This window comes from Rhipicephalus sanguineus, chromosome 3 (assembly GCF_013339695.2).
Source record: "Rhipicephalus sanguineus isolate Rsan-2018 chromosome 3, BIME_Rsan_1.4, whole genome shotgun sequence".
Taxonomy (NCBI): Eukaryota; Metazoa; Arthropoda; class Arachnida; order Ixodida; family Ixodidae; genus Rhipicephalus; species Rhipicephalus sanguineus.
Window position 1 is genome coordinate 8,645,921 of NC_051178.1, and position 16,201 is coordinate 8,662,121.

Sequence of the window (16,201 nt, forward strand, 5' to 3'; positions counted from 1 at the left end):
CTTCACACGAAAAAATTTCATATGCCAGTGAAGTGATTCATCAAAGCCATTTTGGTGCAACTTCTGGAGCAGATAAAACTCCACCTTGGCGCAGCAAATGAGCCTTTGGAGAAGTTACCAGTGCCACATTTTCAAGCGCAACTATTTATGTCTCTAATATGGAGTAGTTGTACCATGTTTAAAGAAATGCACACATGAATACATCTTTACTTATAATTATTGCTCTTCATTTTCTTGCTCCCAACTGACAGTTTCTTCAGTGTTCTGTCCCGTGACTGTTGGTGACCTCACATTTTCCAGCAATACAAATTATATTTGTAATTGAATGGGGCCTCGGAAACTTTAGCTAGTGCGTGGAAGTGCGAGCAGTGTGAACACAGTAGAACCTCGTTGATACGTTCCCACTTAGTATGACTTCCCGGCTCCTACGCTCCCAATCGCAAAAATTAAATATAACCCAATACAGCTGTGAAAAAATCCGTACACAGGGGGTGGGTGCTCGAGCAAACGTTTCGACAAGAGGACTTTTCTTCTTCGAGGCTGGAACTGATTCCCTTAGCGCTCGTGTGTACTATATGCTGCGTGCCCTCTCCTACATGGCACGAAGCATATAGTACAGACGAGAGCTAAGGAAATCAATTCTAGCCTCGAAGAAGACAAGTCCACTTGTTGAAACATCGACTCGAGCACCCATCCCCTGTTTACAGAGTTTTTCATCACAACCTTCTATCTTCTCCTTCCTGCCGTTTTTTTCCAATACAGCTGTGTGTATTATGTTCCGGTTAATACGTTCCCGGAAAATACGATTATTCGGAGGCAACGTTCAGCACCGCGGACAACTGCAGTCGTATGGTACATTTTTTACTCAGAAACTCTCATTCAGGTGTGCAAAAAGGGCCCTCTCGTGTACTTGTGAAGTGCAAAGTGGCAGACAGCCAATGCGCGGCGATGGCAGCTTCTCCGCAGTGCCTTCCCCCCTCCGCGCTTTCTCTGCTTTGCTCAATTGTCCCCTCCGTGTCTCTTCCGAATTGCTCGATCACCGCTCTCTGTCGACCACACACCGACCCGAAGCAGGCGGCGACACTGGCAGTCACAATCTTCAAATTAATTTAAAAAAAAAAAAAAAAAGTATTTTGTGTAGCACTTGGCACAATTTTGCTAAGCATTGCAAATCCTTCATCCGTAGCACAGTACATAGATGCACACTCGTTCCACACACTTTTGTTCAGACCACATGGCTCCAACAACAGCCGGCGGAACTAACAATGCAGCCCAAAGAATGGAGGCTGTTGCCTCCAGTCCGCCACGGTTCGGAACAGGACCTACGGAAACGCACATGCCGCTGCTGCACAACACGCCGTGACACGTAACCATAGCAACGCCGTCATTGTGCCCAGTCAATATGGCTGATAATTTCCCCCACACTTTTCTCCCGGAGCACGTTCGTTTTCTTCGGGTTACTGCACCCATCACACATGCAATTCCAGTCGCCATTCGTTTTTCTCTGACTGGACAATTCTGTCTACCAGCGGGGGTCGTCAGAAGCTGCCAGAAAAAATTTGCCTTTGTGAAGACTCGACGGATTGTAATGCGGGCACTTGGGGACTTCACCTTCGGTTGCCATTACGCCGAGTGTTATCTTTTTCGCACCATCTTGCCGGGCGTTCCGCCGTGCGAGATGGTGCGATTATGAATGGCGGCGAACATACCACCGCATGTCTCAAGTTAAGACAGAACACAAACTGATCAGCGCGAGTGTGCAACGTAGTACGCGATAGCCGCGAGCAGCTGTCGCTTTCGAAGAAGCTTATCATTTTCGCGACCTTTCACATATCGTATTATACCACGATTGTTACGTGCACTGCGAAGAGTTGAGCTTGTTGAGCCTTTAGCGGGGCGGCAGTTTTCTTCACGGACGGCGCAAATCACACGTGATCTTGCGAACGTATGTGATCGTATCCCAAATGCACATGCTCGAGAATATCACTTCTGCTCTTCGGCAAACCTAGCCCCATATTTACAAGCTGCAATGCAGAAAGAACCGATGCTCATGCAGCGCAAAGTTTTGTCTGCTGACATGGCGGTAGCATTTCTTTACGTTTACGCTGGTTGTCCCAGAGTTCCATTTTGCAATATCCGGGTTGACTCGGGATTTCAACACAATTGACCACGATGTCATTTCTGGTCAGGACTGGAACTAGCTGGCTGACCTCTGGCTACCAGTGAGATGCCAGGAGCTCGAAAATCGAAAAGTCCCTCCATGTTTTTTTAGAAATAAATGTTTTTTGCCCTTGCACCTCAATATGGGCTTGTCAGCCTCAATTTTTACTGGATTCGGATCGTACGTTTATTTTCTGCATTTTTTCCGGAAACGTATCAACGAGGTTCTACTGTATTCTACGCAATTTTTTTTACTCTTGAAAAAGCTATTCGGATGACGTTCGCGCTTGCAGATGTGGAAGCCACGCCCATTGCCCAGCTGGCTAGATTGCACCATGTGCTGCGCAGTGGCAATGCGGGTGGCTCGTGTGTGTGCCATAAAAGCAGGAGCCGGTGCGCTGCCCAGGGAATTGGGAGCAGACTGGCAGAAAGTGTGGTCGATGGTGTATTGACGTGCGAAGTGTGCACCCTGCCGGGGACAAGGGTAGAGCCCCATGGTTGGTGTTATATGTGATGTGACGCTTTTCAAGTTTGTTCAAAGTGTTTTTACTAATGAATGTGTTATTTAGGTTCTTTTTAGCTCCCTTGCTGAGCCTTCTTTGGGGCAGATGATGCGAACCCCCACAAAATAAAACCAAGTTCTACGTTGTATTGTAAATTAAATGCTCTCGTGCTTCATGGAGAGCATCATTGGGCTGCTGTTCTGTGGGCTGTTAGCAAAAAACAGTGGCTAGTAATTAACCAGTCCGTTGTGCACGAAGTATTTGCAGTGCTTAACGAAATTTGGGGTAACAGAAGGCTCCGTATCTCATTTGACAAGTTCTTTAAAGGAATGGTGACACAAAAATTCGAACACAATTTGACTATTACATCGCACTAATGGAAACATAGAGCTGCCATCTGCACAATATCAGCCACAAATACAGCCTAAAAAAAGTATTTCAACTGAGCTTTGAAGTTCATGAAAGCACTGAATCGGAAATTGAAGCAAAAAGCGAAAAGGTCATCATTTGGGGATGCTTTGTAAACAGCGTGCGTCACGAGTTCTGACCAGGTTACCGGAGACGTGTATGAGAGAGACAACAGCGGTAGCGACACATGATGATGCAGAGCCCATCCAAAGACCTACAAACATAACATTGCACCGACTTACCTGCTTACTGACTCTGTGTAAAGCTCTGGCAGTGAGATAATAATCAACTCACAGTATTCTCAATGTTGTTTATTTTTTTCGACAAGACCAGCGACTACTGAGAAAAAAAGATTATATATATATACACACACACGCACACAGTATAACCTCGTTACAATGGATCTGCTTACAATATACTGTTGGATATTACAGACCAATTTGCGGCGTTATGCCAACCTCCCTATCTGTTCTATTGATTGAGCTTCGTTTTTATTTATTTATTTTGTTACCCTCAATCGCCGAAGGTTTACAGAGGGGAGCGGGTTACAACATGAAAAACACAAAACGAAACAAAACGTGCTATTTTATACATGAACAAGACTAAAGGAAATAACATCTCTACTCAATGAAACACAACAAGTGAAACGTAAAAATAAGGAAATCACAAAAAGCAAATACTGAATGTGGTAAAATTATACAGTACTAGCAAGAAAATGTAAAAGTAAGAGAAATGACACACACACAAAAAAAATCAAGAATCTGCTGGACAACGCCGGCATCTTGACATGTGGAGACAGAAATTCGTAGGGAGGGGGAATAGATCGGATGACTAGGGAGAGCTATCGCGAAGTAGGTGAGCTGATAAAGAATGACGAAAGGGGGATGGAAACGATGTCACCTGGCAGCTGATTCCAATCGTTTGATGTGACCTGTATGAAGGAGCAAGAAAATGTGTTTGTGTAGCAGAAAGTACCTTTAACCTTGTGTTTGTGGTCAATCCGAGAGGAGTGATATGTGGGAGCCGTAATGAGCTCACTACGCAGTGATGGATGATGGTAGGTCTTATGGAAAAGGCAAAGGCGGAAGTACTTGCAACGTAGTCATAAAGGTGGCAGTGACAAATGGTGCTTCATTGCTGTTATGCTTGATGTACGGTGATAATCCGATAGAATAAAACGTGCAGCGTTATTTTGAATTAGCTCAAGGTACCTAATCAAGTTTCCGTGGTAAGGGTTCCAGATAGCAGCAGCGTACTCCAATTTCGAGCGCACAAGGGTTTTATAAAGAAGCATCTTCAGGGAAAGTGGGGCGTTGCTAAAATTTCGACGTATGTATCCGAATGTACGGTTAGCATTGTTCGTGATGACGTTAATATGGGCATTCCATGTTAGATCGAAAGAAATGGCAACGCCTAAGTACCGGTATGACGACACGTGGTCAAGATAAACATCACCCAGTTTGTATGTTGAGGAGTTACAGTCGCCGACCGATAAATCGGACACCGATAATTCGGACATGCTCGGTAATTCGGACAGTCGCGCGGCACCGCCGTTGATCCCATAGACGTAATGTGTAAAGATGACCGATATTTCGGACAGCTGCGAGATCTACATTCGATAATCCGGACCCTGTCCGAGACTGTCGCGCACGCCGAATCGCCAGCCATTATCTCCTCCGGCACCCGTACCATACAAAGTATGGCCTCAGAGATCAAAACGAAAGCTAATTGGTGATCTAGGAGACTCTATTTCGATCGCTACTTTATGCCTCAGATTTGTGATTTGAAATGCCGATCTTGGAGGCACTGGTCAACTGTGGGAAATTATATCGACATCGCGAACATCCTACATTCCGGTTCCTGTATCCCCGCGCTGCGCTGCTATCGCCGCCATTCTGTCGAATGTGTCTGTGGTAAAGCGTTCTGTGCGCGCGTTCATTTTTATCTTGAGACTTGCTTTATTTTACGCTCTGCTGTCTGAAAAGATCTGAGTTAAATGGCGCCAACGGTGCCCTCACAGCCAGCGCCGAAGGCCGCGCCGACGACAACGAAACGCGGCAGATACAGTCAAATGCCGATTTTCTGGACATGCTCGAAAATTCGGACGCTTTCGCGGCACTGTCACCAGCCCCATAGACGTCAATGGTCAAGAACGTCAGAAATTTCGGACGCTAAAACTCTTCGGTGTCCAATTTTGCGGACTTTCTACCCAAATTGCAGGTCCGAAAAGCAATAATTGAAGCCCCCACCTCTGCCGCGTCTATCATCTCGCAGGTTCGAACCAGCGCTTTCGCGAATCGACCTGTTTGCGACAGTAGCAGAGTCCGAAAGTCAGTTTAGTCGCGATGCCGACGTGTCATGGGGTGAAGCAGACCGGAAATTCAAAGGGGCCGCTATCGTGGCGCCGTGTGGCGATCTTACGGATAAGCAGTGGAAATGCACGGAGGCGTGATGGCGGCAGGTCGCAAACGCGCCAGTATGGCTCAATCGCTGACAAGCCTCACGATAAGCATCAGCTGCTCGATAGTGCATGTGGCCTGGTGCAGTTGCATGCGTAGTGCATGCATTTAATAGGCGAGAACCTAAACGCGCTGCGCCGCCATTCATGCTGCCTCTTTGTGCAACCGCTAAGTGCGCCGCACAGACGCGTTGCCTTCACGAACGAAACCAGCTCGCCATCGTACAGCGATCACATCACACTGGCGGAGATACAGGCGGACTTGGTTGCACGTAAGCGGAAGTGCGGGCAGCAACGCATTGACAACTTTTTTCGGCCACCGGTACCCTGAAGTGTTAATAAAAGTATTTTTTTTCCCGACGCATTCGTTTTTTCGAGCATTCGATAATTCGGACTTGTTTACGTTCCCCGTGGAGTTCGAATTATCGGTCGTCGACTGTTTTAAACTGGCGGGAGACTGTCATTAGCTTGCACTTATTGGGATTTAATTTCATAAGCCATTCATCGCACCAATTCCTAATGTTATTTAAGTCTGTCTGCAAGATGTTCTTATCATCATCGGTACGTATTTCTCTGTAAAGCACACAGTCGTTGGTATATAAATGAACGGATGAAGAGACGCAGTTAGGTAGGTCATTAATATATATTAAAAACAGCAGTGGTCCCAAAACTGACCCCTGTGGTACACCCGACGTTACGCTTATTTCCGGCGAGTCATGACCGTTAATAGTGACATACTGAAGACGGTTTGTTAGAAAGTAGTCAAGCCATGCCAGTACATTCGAGTCAAGGTTGAGAGAGGAGAGCTTATGCATTAGTAACGAGTGATTGACTTTTTCAAATGCTTTTGCAAAATCCAGGAAAATGCAGTCAATTCGAGATTGTTAATCAAGAATGGTGTGCAGGTGAAAAACCGTGTTGGGTCGATGTAAAAAATGAATTCGATTCTAAAAATTTTGCAGTATGTGTGTGCAGTACATGTTCCATTAGTTTACACGAAATGCTCGTTAGTGAAATGGGCCGATAGTTAAGAGCGGACTGTTTATTACCAGACTTGTATATCGGCACAACCTTACCAACCTTCCAGTCCAGCGGCAAGGTTGCTTGGTCAAGTGACTGCTGATAACCAATTCTGGTGCAACGGACATACGGATATACAGTCGAGTCCACTTATAACAATATTGAGGTGCCATGAAAATATCATTGTTATAACCGATTATTGTTATAAGCGGGTTATGCCGAAAATAACAAAGAAAACGTGACAAACAAGAGCATTTAATGAGGGGAACATGATAAACAAGAGCACTTAATGAGGGGGAAGTTGCTTACACTTTTCGCTTTTTAGCAGGTAGAAAAGCGTAAGCAGTCAGCTTCGACAGCTTACTGGCCATCTTATTAACATCTTTTTGCAAAGCGTCCATTTGCTGCGCATGGCCGAGCGGAAGGTTTTTAGCAAACACAAAATCGCGCAGGCGGTCGATCATTTGCAACGCTTCCTGATGCGACACAGCCTGCATGGGTTCTGGTTCCTCCTCGTCGTCACTGCTTTCGTCTTCCGCGCCGGTCACCGCAGCGACGATCGCCTCGTCGGTGAGGTCCTCATTTTTTGCTACTGCATCGTCGGCGTGCAAAAACTCCTCAAGTCCCGACGCGTCTCCATCACCACCGTTCACCGATGACCAAAGTTCGGTCATTTCCGCGTTGGCAGGAGCGTCACGGCCTTCCACTTCCGCCTCACTGTAATCCCCAGCAAAGCCCACCTTACAGAAGCAATTCACAATGGTGGAAGAGCCAACTTCTGCCCATGCCGCAAAAATGAACTGCACGGCCATCAGGAGCGAAACCTTGAAGTCCGGCGCAGGTCGGCGTTCACGTATGGAGATGTCCAGGTTCAGCGCCAGCCTGCTCAAAACACGACGCTGATACAGCGCCTTGAAGCAAGCAATCACTCCTGCGTCCATGGGTTGCAAGCCCGCAGTGGTGTTGGGAGGGAGGAAAAAAATCTCCACGTTCGACAGCTTCTGGGTGGTATGATGGGCGGTGCAGTTGTCAAGCACTAGCGCCACTTTCCTGCCTTCGCGCTGTATCCTCTCGTCGAACTCGACCAGCCACTCACGGAAAAGTTCGCGCGTCATCCACGCTTTCTTGTTGTGGCGGTACCGAACAGGTATCCTCGCGGCACCACGAAAACAGCGAGGATTCCTTGACTTGCTTATCACAAGGGCGGGACACTTGTCACTGCCGTCCATGTCAGCACAGAAAAAAACTGTCACTCGAACTTTGCTCTGTTTGCTGCCCTTACAGGCATCGCCTTTGAGCGCGTGCGTCTTTGAGGGTAGCATCTGAAAAAACAGCCCAGTTTCGCCACCATTGTACAGGTCTCGGTCCGCGTAGGCTTCGCGGATGCAGGGCAGTGCTTCCTCCAACCACTTCTGCCTAGCATATACATCCAGCGAGCCTGCCTCTCCGACGACTGCCTTGTACACTATGCCATGCCTCTCCTTAAAACACTGAAGCCAGCCACCCCCAGGCTGGAAATCAGTGTTGCGAAGGAGGTACGTGAACCTCTTCGCCTTCTCCGCCAAAATGGGACCACTGACTGGCAAATTCATAGCGCTAGCGCTAAGGAACCACTGGTACAGTGCATCTTCCACGTCTTTGTAGGCCCCGTGCCTAACCCTTTTCCGGCCGTCATCCATTGCGTGGCTAGCACCGTTAGCACTGGCATGGCTGTCACTTTCGGCTTGCTTGAGTGCATTGCGAATGATGCAGGATACTGTTGGCTGCAGCAGGCCGTACTTGCGCACCAAGCTGCTCACTTTCTCGCCGGCGTTGTGCTCTCTCACAATGCTATGCTTAACTTCCAACGGTATTGCCGTTCGCTTCCTCTTCACTGGGGTGTCGCTTTCTGGAGGACGGTCTGCCATCGTTGTGTGCACAATGATGTCCGCGCGTGCGGGGACAGGAGGATCGAGGCGACGGTGACCACAGAACAGGAACAGTGACAACAGGCAAGGAAAATGACGCTGCTAAGCACCAGACTCGGAACACGTGCAAACGGCGGAGCTGGAGACGTGGCCAAATTAGCGAAGAATAGGGGAGGTCGGCACAGTGCACACAGCGCTGCTGCTGCAGCGGCTTAGGCACCCCGGTGCTTTTTCTACAGGTGGCGCACCCTCAGAATGGACTGCCCCACTGCCCGTAGAGGTGCCCATCCGGTCCTCCTCCCCCTCCTCCGCGTCGGTGGCAGTGGTGGCATGTGAGCCTCTTCGGCGTGCACTCGCCGTGTGCGAGGCCAAGTACGCTATTGCCTGGCCACCGCGCGTATGCTCTCATGCCCTTTTGCGTAATAGGCGGGGTTGGGGTGGCATTGTCGCAGCGTTTTTGCATTTTTGTTTCATTCAAGGTTGGTTCCAGTGCCCACATTTAATTGTTATAACCGATATTGCATCATGACAGCATTGTTAAAAGCGGTTTATTTTGCCATAGAATACAATGAAAAGCTGATGGTGCCGTGGCTGTCCATTGCTATATCCGATATATTGTTAAAACCGGTATTGTTATAAGTGGACTCAATGTCGATTCCACGAAAGATCGAAAAAGGGTGTATATTTGATGTTTCCGATTTTCCTGATAATTTTGTATGTTGTGCACATATGATTCCACAGCACGAAATCGCAGTTCGTTTTCAAATAAAAATTTTTTTCAACACAGCAAAATTCGACAAGTGTCGCCGGTTGACGACGACCATTTTACGAAGAATGCGTTTTCGTAAATTCGGAACCATGCTGGCAGCTACTCAAGCTATATATTACAAATATCTTTCTTTTTAGCGGAAGTAGAAGTAAAGAGGAAATAGCTCTTATCATTTCATATACTTCTGAGCAAATTATGTATTTTTAAAAATTCACGAAAAACGCTGCGTTTTTGAAAATTAGTCAAATTTGGGACGCTATGGCTACTTATGTGAACATCTTAGCTTGCTCATATTTGCAGTATGAATAGGCCTTTATGTGAATAATGAACCTCTGCATTTGTATTTCTCTAATAATTTTCAAAGTAGTAAATTTTTGTGCTCGAAACACCGAAAACAGAAAAGTGCTCCTCCATTCAAAAATCTATAATAAAAAAAACCCCATCTCAATTTTGTTCAAAGTCCCCCAAAATGTTCTCAAAGGACTGCAGAATGATATTATGAAAAAACATGTTGCATCATTTTTATTAGAACAAAAGCAGAAAATGTCAAACATTGTGTTTCCAGAGCGTGGTGGCCACTGCGTAAAGGACATCTCTAGTAACAAGAAAATACAGTAACACGTCTGTTTTCTTCTCTGAGCTTCGCTAAACAGCAGTAATGATCTATTGTAAGAAAAAAAAGGTCGTTCCAATTAAATGCATTTGCGACACCACTTACATTCCTCGTCGACGGGCAGCACGGACATTTTCATTCCTCTGGATAATTTTTTTTAGTAAATGCGCTTATATAAAAGTAACGAATCTAAACGCGAAATATGTGTAGCTGAGTCGATCATGCATTGTAAGAATGTGAGAAATCGCAAATGGCGGCAGTGGTGAACGGCGAGTACCGCAGTGCAACCTAAGCACAGCAGCCATACATTGTTTGCCAGGCTTTGTCGCTATGCATGAGAAAAAGCTGGGGTGTCGATTGCGTTGGTTACACGATACATTTTTCACCGCTCGTCGCTCTCCCGCCCGGTCTCTGGATCCGCACCGTGCGGATCGTGTGGCGGATCGAGTGGCCCGCGCTACTCGCCTTCGTGTAAACGGAGTAGCATGCGTTAGGCGGACAGTTGCAAAGGGCGGCGCGATGGACGCCCGCCTGAGCAGACGACAGCAACGAGTACGGCTGTGCCAGTCAGCCAAACACCACCTGAGATAGAAGTTAAGCATCCAAATTGTGCTTCACTTTGATGCGATCACTATCCTACGCTCTGAAGGTGGCTATGGGTAGGCGTTATAGCCATGGCCGAGATTTTGTACGGACTGCCTCATGGTGCACAAAAAGAAAATTCCGCTGCAGCGGAATTTTCGTTACGTAGAAGATATCGGATCGAGACTATTTTGCGGAGGATCATGAAGCAGGATGCGCACTCAATTCAAGAGGGAAACCAGATCTGCCAGCACTGCTTCAAGAGAAAGAAGGATATGCAAAACAAAGCAGATGCGATGCAAACAAAGCGTGTTTTGTCCGTGGCCAGAACTGCTGCCACCAATCTTCAGGTAATCGATTATTTTTAAACTGTGCATTGATCACATAAGGTTTGACAACGTACACATTTGGGCCAACAAAAACCACACCTCTTGGCGACCGCTCTCCAGAAATTCATTTCCATTCATGAAGAGACCTTGGCTTTTATACCAATCTCTCAATTCTGGCTCAGCACATCATCATAAGAGACGCATGGAGGGAATGCGTTCTTTAGCACTCAAGATATGAATTATACTCAACTGAAATAGATGTAAGAAAAGGAGGCTACAACTGAAAGTGCATACTGTGGACTGAGGGATGTCTAACACTGGCGTGAAGTCGCAAACCACGCGAATGCATTTAATTGGAACGGTCTTTTTCTTTACAAAACAGTTCCCAATTTCCGACCATAGATCATTACTGTTGTTTAGCGAAGCTCAGAAAAGAAAAAAGACGTGTTACTGTATTTTCTTGTTACTAGAGATGTCCTTTGCGCAGTAGCCACCACGCTCTGGAAACACAATGTTTGACATTTTCTTCTTTTGTTCTAATAAAAATGATGCAACATGTTTTTTCATAATATCATTCTGCAGTCCTTTGAGAACATTTTGGGGGACTTTGAACAAAATTGAGATTGGGTTTTTTTTATTATAGATTTTTGAATGGAGGAGCACTTTTCTCTTTTTGGTGTTTCGAGCATAAAAATTTACTACTTTGAAAATTATTAGAGAAATACAAATGCATAGGTTCATTATTCACATAAAGGCCTATTCATACTGCAAATATGAACAAGCTAAGATGTTCACAGAAGTAGCCATAGCGTCCCAAATTTGACTGATTTTCAAAAACGCAGCGTTTTTCGTGAATTTTTAAAAATACATTATTTACTCAGAATTCCATGAAATGATAAGAGCTATTTCCTCTTTACTTCTACTTCCGCCAAAAAGAAAGATATTTGTAATATATAGCTTCAGTGGCTGCCAGCATGATTGCGAATTTACGAAAACGCACTCTTCGTAAAACGGTCGTCGTCAACCGGCGACACTTGTCGAATTTTCCTGTGTTGAAAAAATTTTTTATTTGAAAACGAACTGCAATTTCGTGCTGTGCAGGCATATGTGCACAACATACAAAATTATCAGGAAAATCGGAAACATCAAATATACACCCTTTTTCGATCTTTCGTGGAATCGACCGTGAGGCCAGCAAGGTGGTCAGGACCCCTTTACAATGAACTTTTCTACCACGGACATTCCAAGTTCAATAACTTCCGACTTCAAACATCGCTTGGCACACTTTCGGGAAGGGAAGAGCGCGCCGGATATAGACGTACCGATTTAAGAACAAAGGCCACCGATATCCGGTCTGTCAATGATCAGTTATGCCTAGCCGCGGCGACCAAAAATCGGCGCGCAGCGTGCTTCGTCTTGCGTTTTGGGGCACCGACAGGTGAAATCGCTAGCCGCTGCCACCGCTGCTCCAAGTGGTCATTGCACGGTGAGCTTGCCCGGGGGGTACACTGCCGAAGCGTAAACTGCCCATCCGCGGTTCAGAGGAGCCAGCAGGCGATGTGATTTGTTGCTTGCGACGGAGCTCATTATGGCTTCTTCGCTTTCGCATGTCCCCATGCGTGATGTTTTTGCCCGCAAAGTTCGCATTCGTCTAGCATGTGGGCGCCGTGAGCGTAGTGAGGCCTAGCCACGATTTCGAGCAGAAAGCTTGGCTGCGATGTGCGTGGCCGCGGTGCCCGATGTTTCAAGTACGTCATGCTCGATCGCGAGCACAAAGAGTTGTCCCTGCATAGTCTTTGTCATGAGGTCCGAAGTGCTGATGAGCAGAACCTCTAACCGCGGGTCCGACAAGTCAACACTATTACAGTCGGTCCGAGACACGCGTCTGAGATGTTCGTGACGAGTGCGGCGTGATATCATAATTTGACGATTGAGCTTCCTCTTGAAGCTGCCAAACTAAAGCGTAATTATATCCTAAATGATCGTCGACCCGTGAACACAGAACGCATCACTAAGTAGCGCAATTTTCGACAGCCGTGACCTCACGACGCATAAGCAGCAGACGACGCTCTCCTGGAGCGAGCATCGGTCCAATGGCGAGACGTGCTGCAGTAACATGGCAGAAGCAGCCAATCGGACGCCCCGAAATGAACGTCAAACATTTGCCTTTTGTACGCTTGTTTCTGAATGGAGGAGATAGCTGAAGCAGGGAATTTAAATAAGGAGAAATGCTTTTTCCGACGAGCCCGGAATGACGGCGCACGGTTGCGCCGCCATTCCGGAGCTACAACATGGAAAAAAAAAAAACGCAGTTTTTTTTTTCAATTTCTACATTATTCTCACCACCTTGGCAGTCGCAACAAACTTTTTACAGCACTTGAATGTAGTTTTCTGAGAAGATATTTTGGAATCAAATAGAAAAAGGGCTACAGAAACTGAAAGTGTGACTTTCAGAAAATCAATTTTTTTTTGTTATTTTCCGCTGCAAAAAAGCCCTATTAAGAATAAATCCGTTTTTTGACCGCTTTTGTGACTCGTTAATTCTCTCCGGTTATAGGAGACCCATTCAGCATTTACATAAAAGTCTGCTGTAACAGTACTTGGATTTTACATACTCCCTTTACAACCGACCAAAATCCTCTTCACTATAACGGTGTGTTGTAATGAGGCTATACTGTGTGTGTGTGTATATATATATATATATATATATATATACACATATATACATACATATATATATGTATTGTAGTCGGACAAAATGCCACAAGATATCGCTACCGGCTCCGCTGCCCCTGTTGCCTGAAGTCCCTAGATTTTTTTTCACTTGGTTTTTAAGTAGTGACAACCACTGAAGTGCCGCCGCCGAATCATTGGGTAACGCTCCTTTTCTTCCTAACCGTTTCCAGCACCTGGTGAAACACACTAATGACGGGCGATTAGCGGGGAGAGAAATGCACATTTGTGTATGGTGCGCTGAAATGTGCATGGCTAATGTACTTCAATGTACGTGGCTTTGTAGATCTTTTAGGTTAGGAAGAACAAGGCGGCAGATGCCAGCTGCGCGTGAAAGAAGGTTGGGAGAGGAGGCAGTTGTCGCTACTTAGGTAAAAGTGAAAAATCTAGGGACTTTACTGCAGCCATCAATGGCTCAAACTGGGTATTCGCAAACATTAGGAAGTATACGACAAATTAAAGGGATACTGAACAAAATTTTCACCGCCGAGATAAATGGCCCAATTCAAAGATTGGGTGCTGAAATTTGTTGAAACAACCTTCATTTCAGCCGGAGACTAGCAAAAAATAATGAATTTGATGCATTTTTCGCAAATTGGCGCGTCTCGCGGCCGCGCCACGAACTAAAGAGGGAGTGACACGAAACTCGGCGGATACTGACTCGCCAACCGTGCTCGCTGCAAAATCGCTTACCAATTGACATCGCAAGCCGCCACCCGCTGCCGTGCGTCTCTCTCAAAACGTGTTCTCACGGTCGGGAAGGTGTTCTTGAGAGAAGAGGTGGGGAAAGGGAAGTGGCTGGGCAAGAGAGAGCGTGCCGGTTGCCCCCCTCTTGCTGGAGCATTCGGCGCCACGGCCGTCGACAAGCGCACTGGCGTACAGCCACGACGCTCTCACAATCCACTAAAAATACGGCCAACTGCTCGAAATTACGTGAAATAAATGCTGTTTATAGGAACAGTCGTGTCGTCCGAGTCGAATGCAAGTGCTTTCGTAGCTTTTTCAAATTTTTGTTCAGTATCCCTTTAAAGCTCTCTACTGCTTGGATTGTACTACGCAGTAGACAGATATATACAGTAAAAGCTCGTTAATTCGGATTTCACGGGACCGTAAAAAATGTCCAAATTAACGAATGAACAGGAAAAACAACATTAAAATCTAGTTGGAGAAGTATACCTCTATGTGCTGAAGTACAGTAGAACCTCGTTGATACGTTTCCGAAAAAAAAACGCGTAAAATAAATGTATGATCCGGGAAAACGTACCATCCGAATCCAGTAAAAATTGAGGCCATACTGACAAGGCCATACTGAGGTGCAAGGGCAATAAACATTTATTTCTCAAAAAACATGGAGGGACTCTTCAATTTTCGAACTCCTGGCGTCTCGCTGGCAGCCAGAGGTCAGCCAGCTAGTTCCAGTCCTGAACGAAAATAACGTCGTGGTCACGTGTATTGAAATCCCAAGACAACCCGAATATTGCAAAATCGAACTCTGTGACAACCAGCGTAAACGTAAAGAAACGCTACTGCCGTGTGTGTCAGCAGACGAAACTTTGCGCTGCATGAGCGTCGGTTCTTTCTGCATTGCCGCTTGGAAATATGGGGCTAGGTTTGCCGAAGAGCAGAAGTGATATTCTCGAGCATACGCATTTGGGATACAATAACGTAAGTTTGCAAGATCACGTGTAACTTGCCCCGTCCGTGAAGAAAAATCCGACCCGCTAAAGGCTTAACAAGCTCAACTCTTCGCAGTGCACGCAACAATCGTGGTACAACAAGATATGCGAAATCTCGCGAAAGTGATAAGCGTCCCCGAAAGTGACAGCTGTTCGCGGCAATCGCATACTACGTCGCATACTCGCGCTTATCAGTTTGCGTTCTGTCTTAACTTCAGACATGTGCTATGTTCGCCGCCACTCGTAATCGCACTATGTCGCACGGCAGAACGGGCTTTAAAAGATAACGCCCGGCGTAATGGTAACCGAAGGTGAAGTCCCCAAGCACCCGCACTTTGATCTGTCGAGTCCTCAAATAGATGGCGGCGAGCGCGCATCGTCTCGTTTTGGCATCTGATAACCAAAAACTTTCCAGATATCTTCCAGAACAAATCTTTTCTGGCAGCTTTTGACGACCCGCTGGTAGGCAGAATTGCCCAGCCAGAGAAATACGCTGACTGGAATTGCGCCGGGCGCAGCAACCCAAAAACAAATGCGCTCCGGGAGAAAAGTGTGGGGGAAATTATCCGCCATATTCACTGGGCACAATGGCGGCGTTGCTATGGTTACGGGTCGCGGCGTGTTGTGCAGCGGTGGCGGCATGTGCGTTTCCGCAACAAGCCGTTTGAAGATTTTGACGGCCAGCGTCGCCGCCTGCCTTCGGGTCGGTGTGTGGTTGACAGAGAGCGGCGATTGAGCAATTCGGAGAAGACACGGAGGGGACGATCGAGCAATTCGGACGAGACGTGGAGGGGACAATTGTGCAAAGCAGAGAAAGCGCGGAGGAGGGGAAAGGCACTGCGGAGAAGCTGCCGTCGCCGCGCAGCGGCTGTCTGCCACTTCTTGCTTCACAAGTACACGAGAGGGCCCTTTCTGCACACCTGAATGAGAGTTTCTGAGTACAAAACGTGTCATACGATCGCAGTTTTCCGTGGTGCTGAACGTAGCTGCCGAATAATCGTATTTTCCGGGAACGTATTAACCGGAACGTATTACACACAGCT

At 46.7% G+C, this 16,201-nt stretch overlaps 1 protein-coding gene across 1 annotated transcript in view; it reads right to left on the bottom strand.

Moving 5' to 3' along the window:
- The window catches only part of LOC125757547 (uncharacterized), a 104,690-nt gene extending 96,234 nt beyond the window's left edge, over window positions 1-8,456 (bottom strand). Inside the window, exon 1 of the mRNA XM_049413125.1 lies at window positions 6,918-8,456. Coding sequence (XP_049269082.1) covers window positions 6,918-8,456 — 1,539 coding nt within the window. The remainder of the gene's footprint in view (window positions 1-6,917) is intronic.
- Window positions 8,457-16,201: the final 7,745 nt, after the last annotated feature.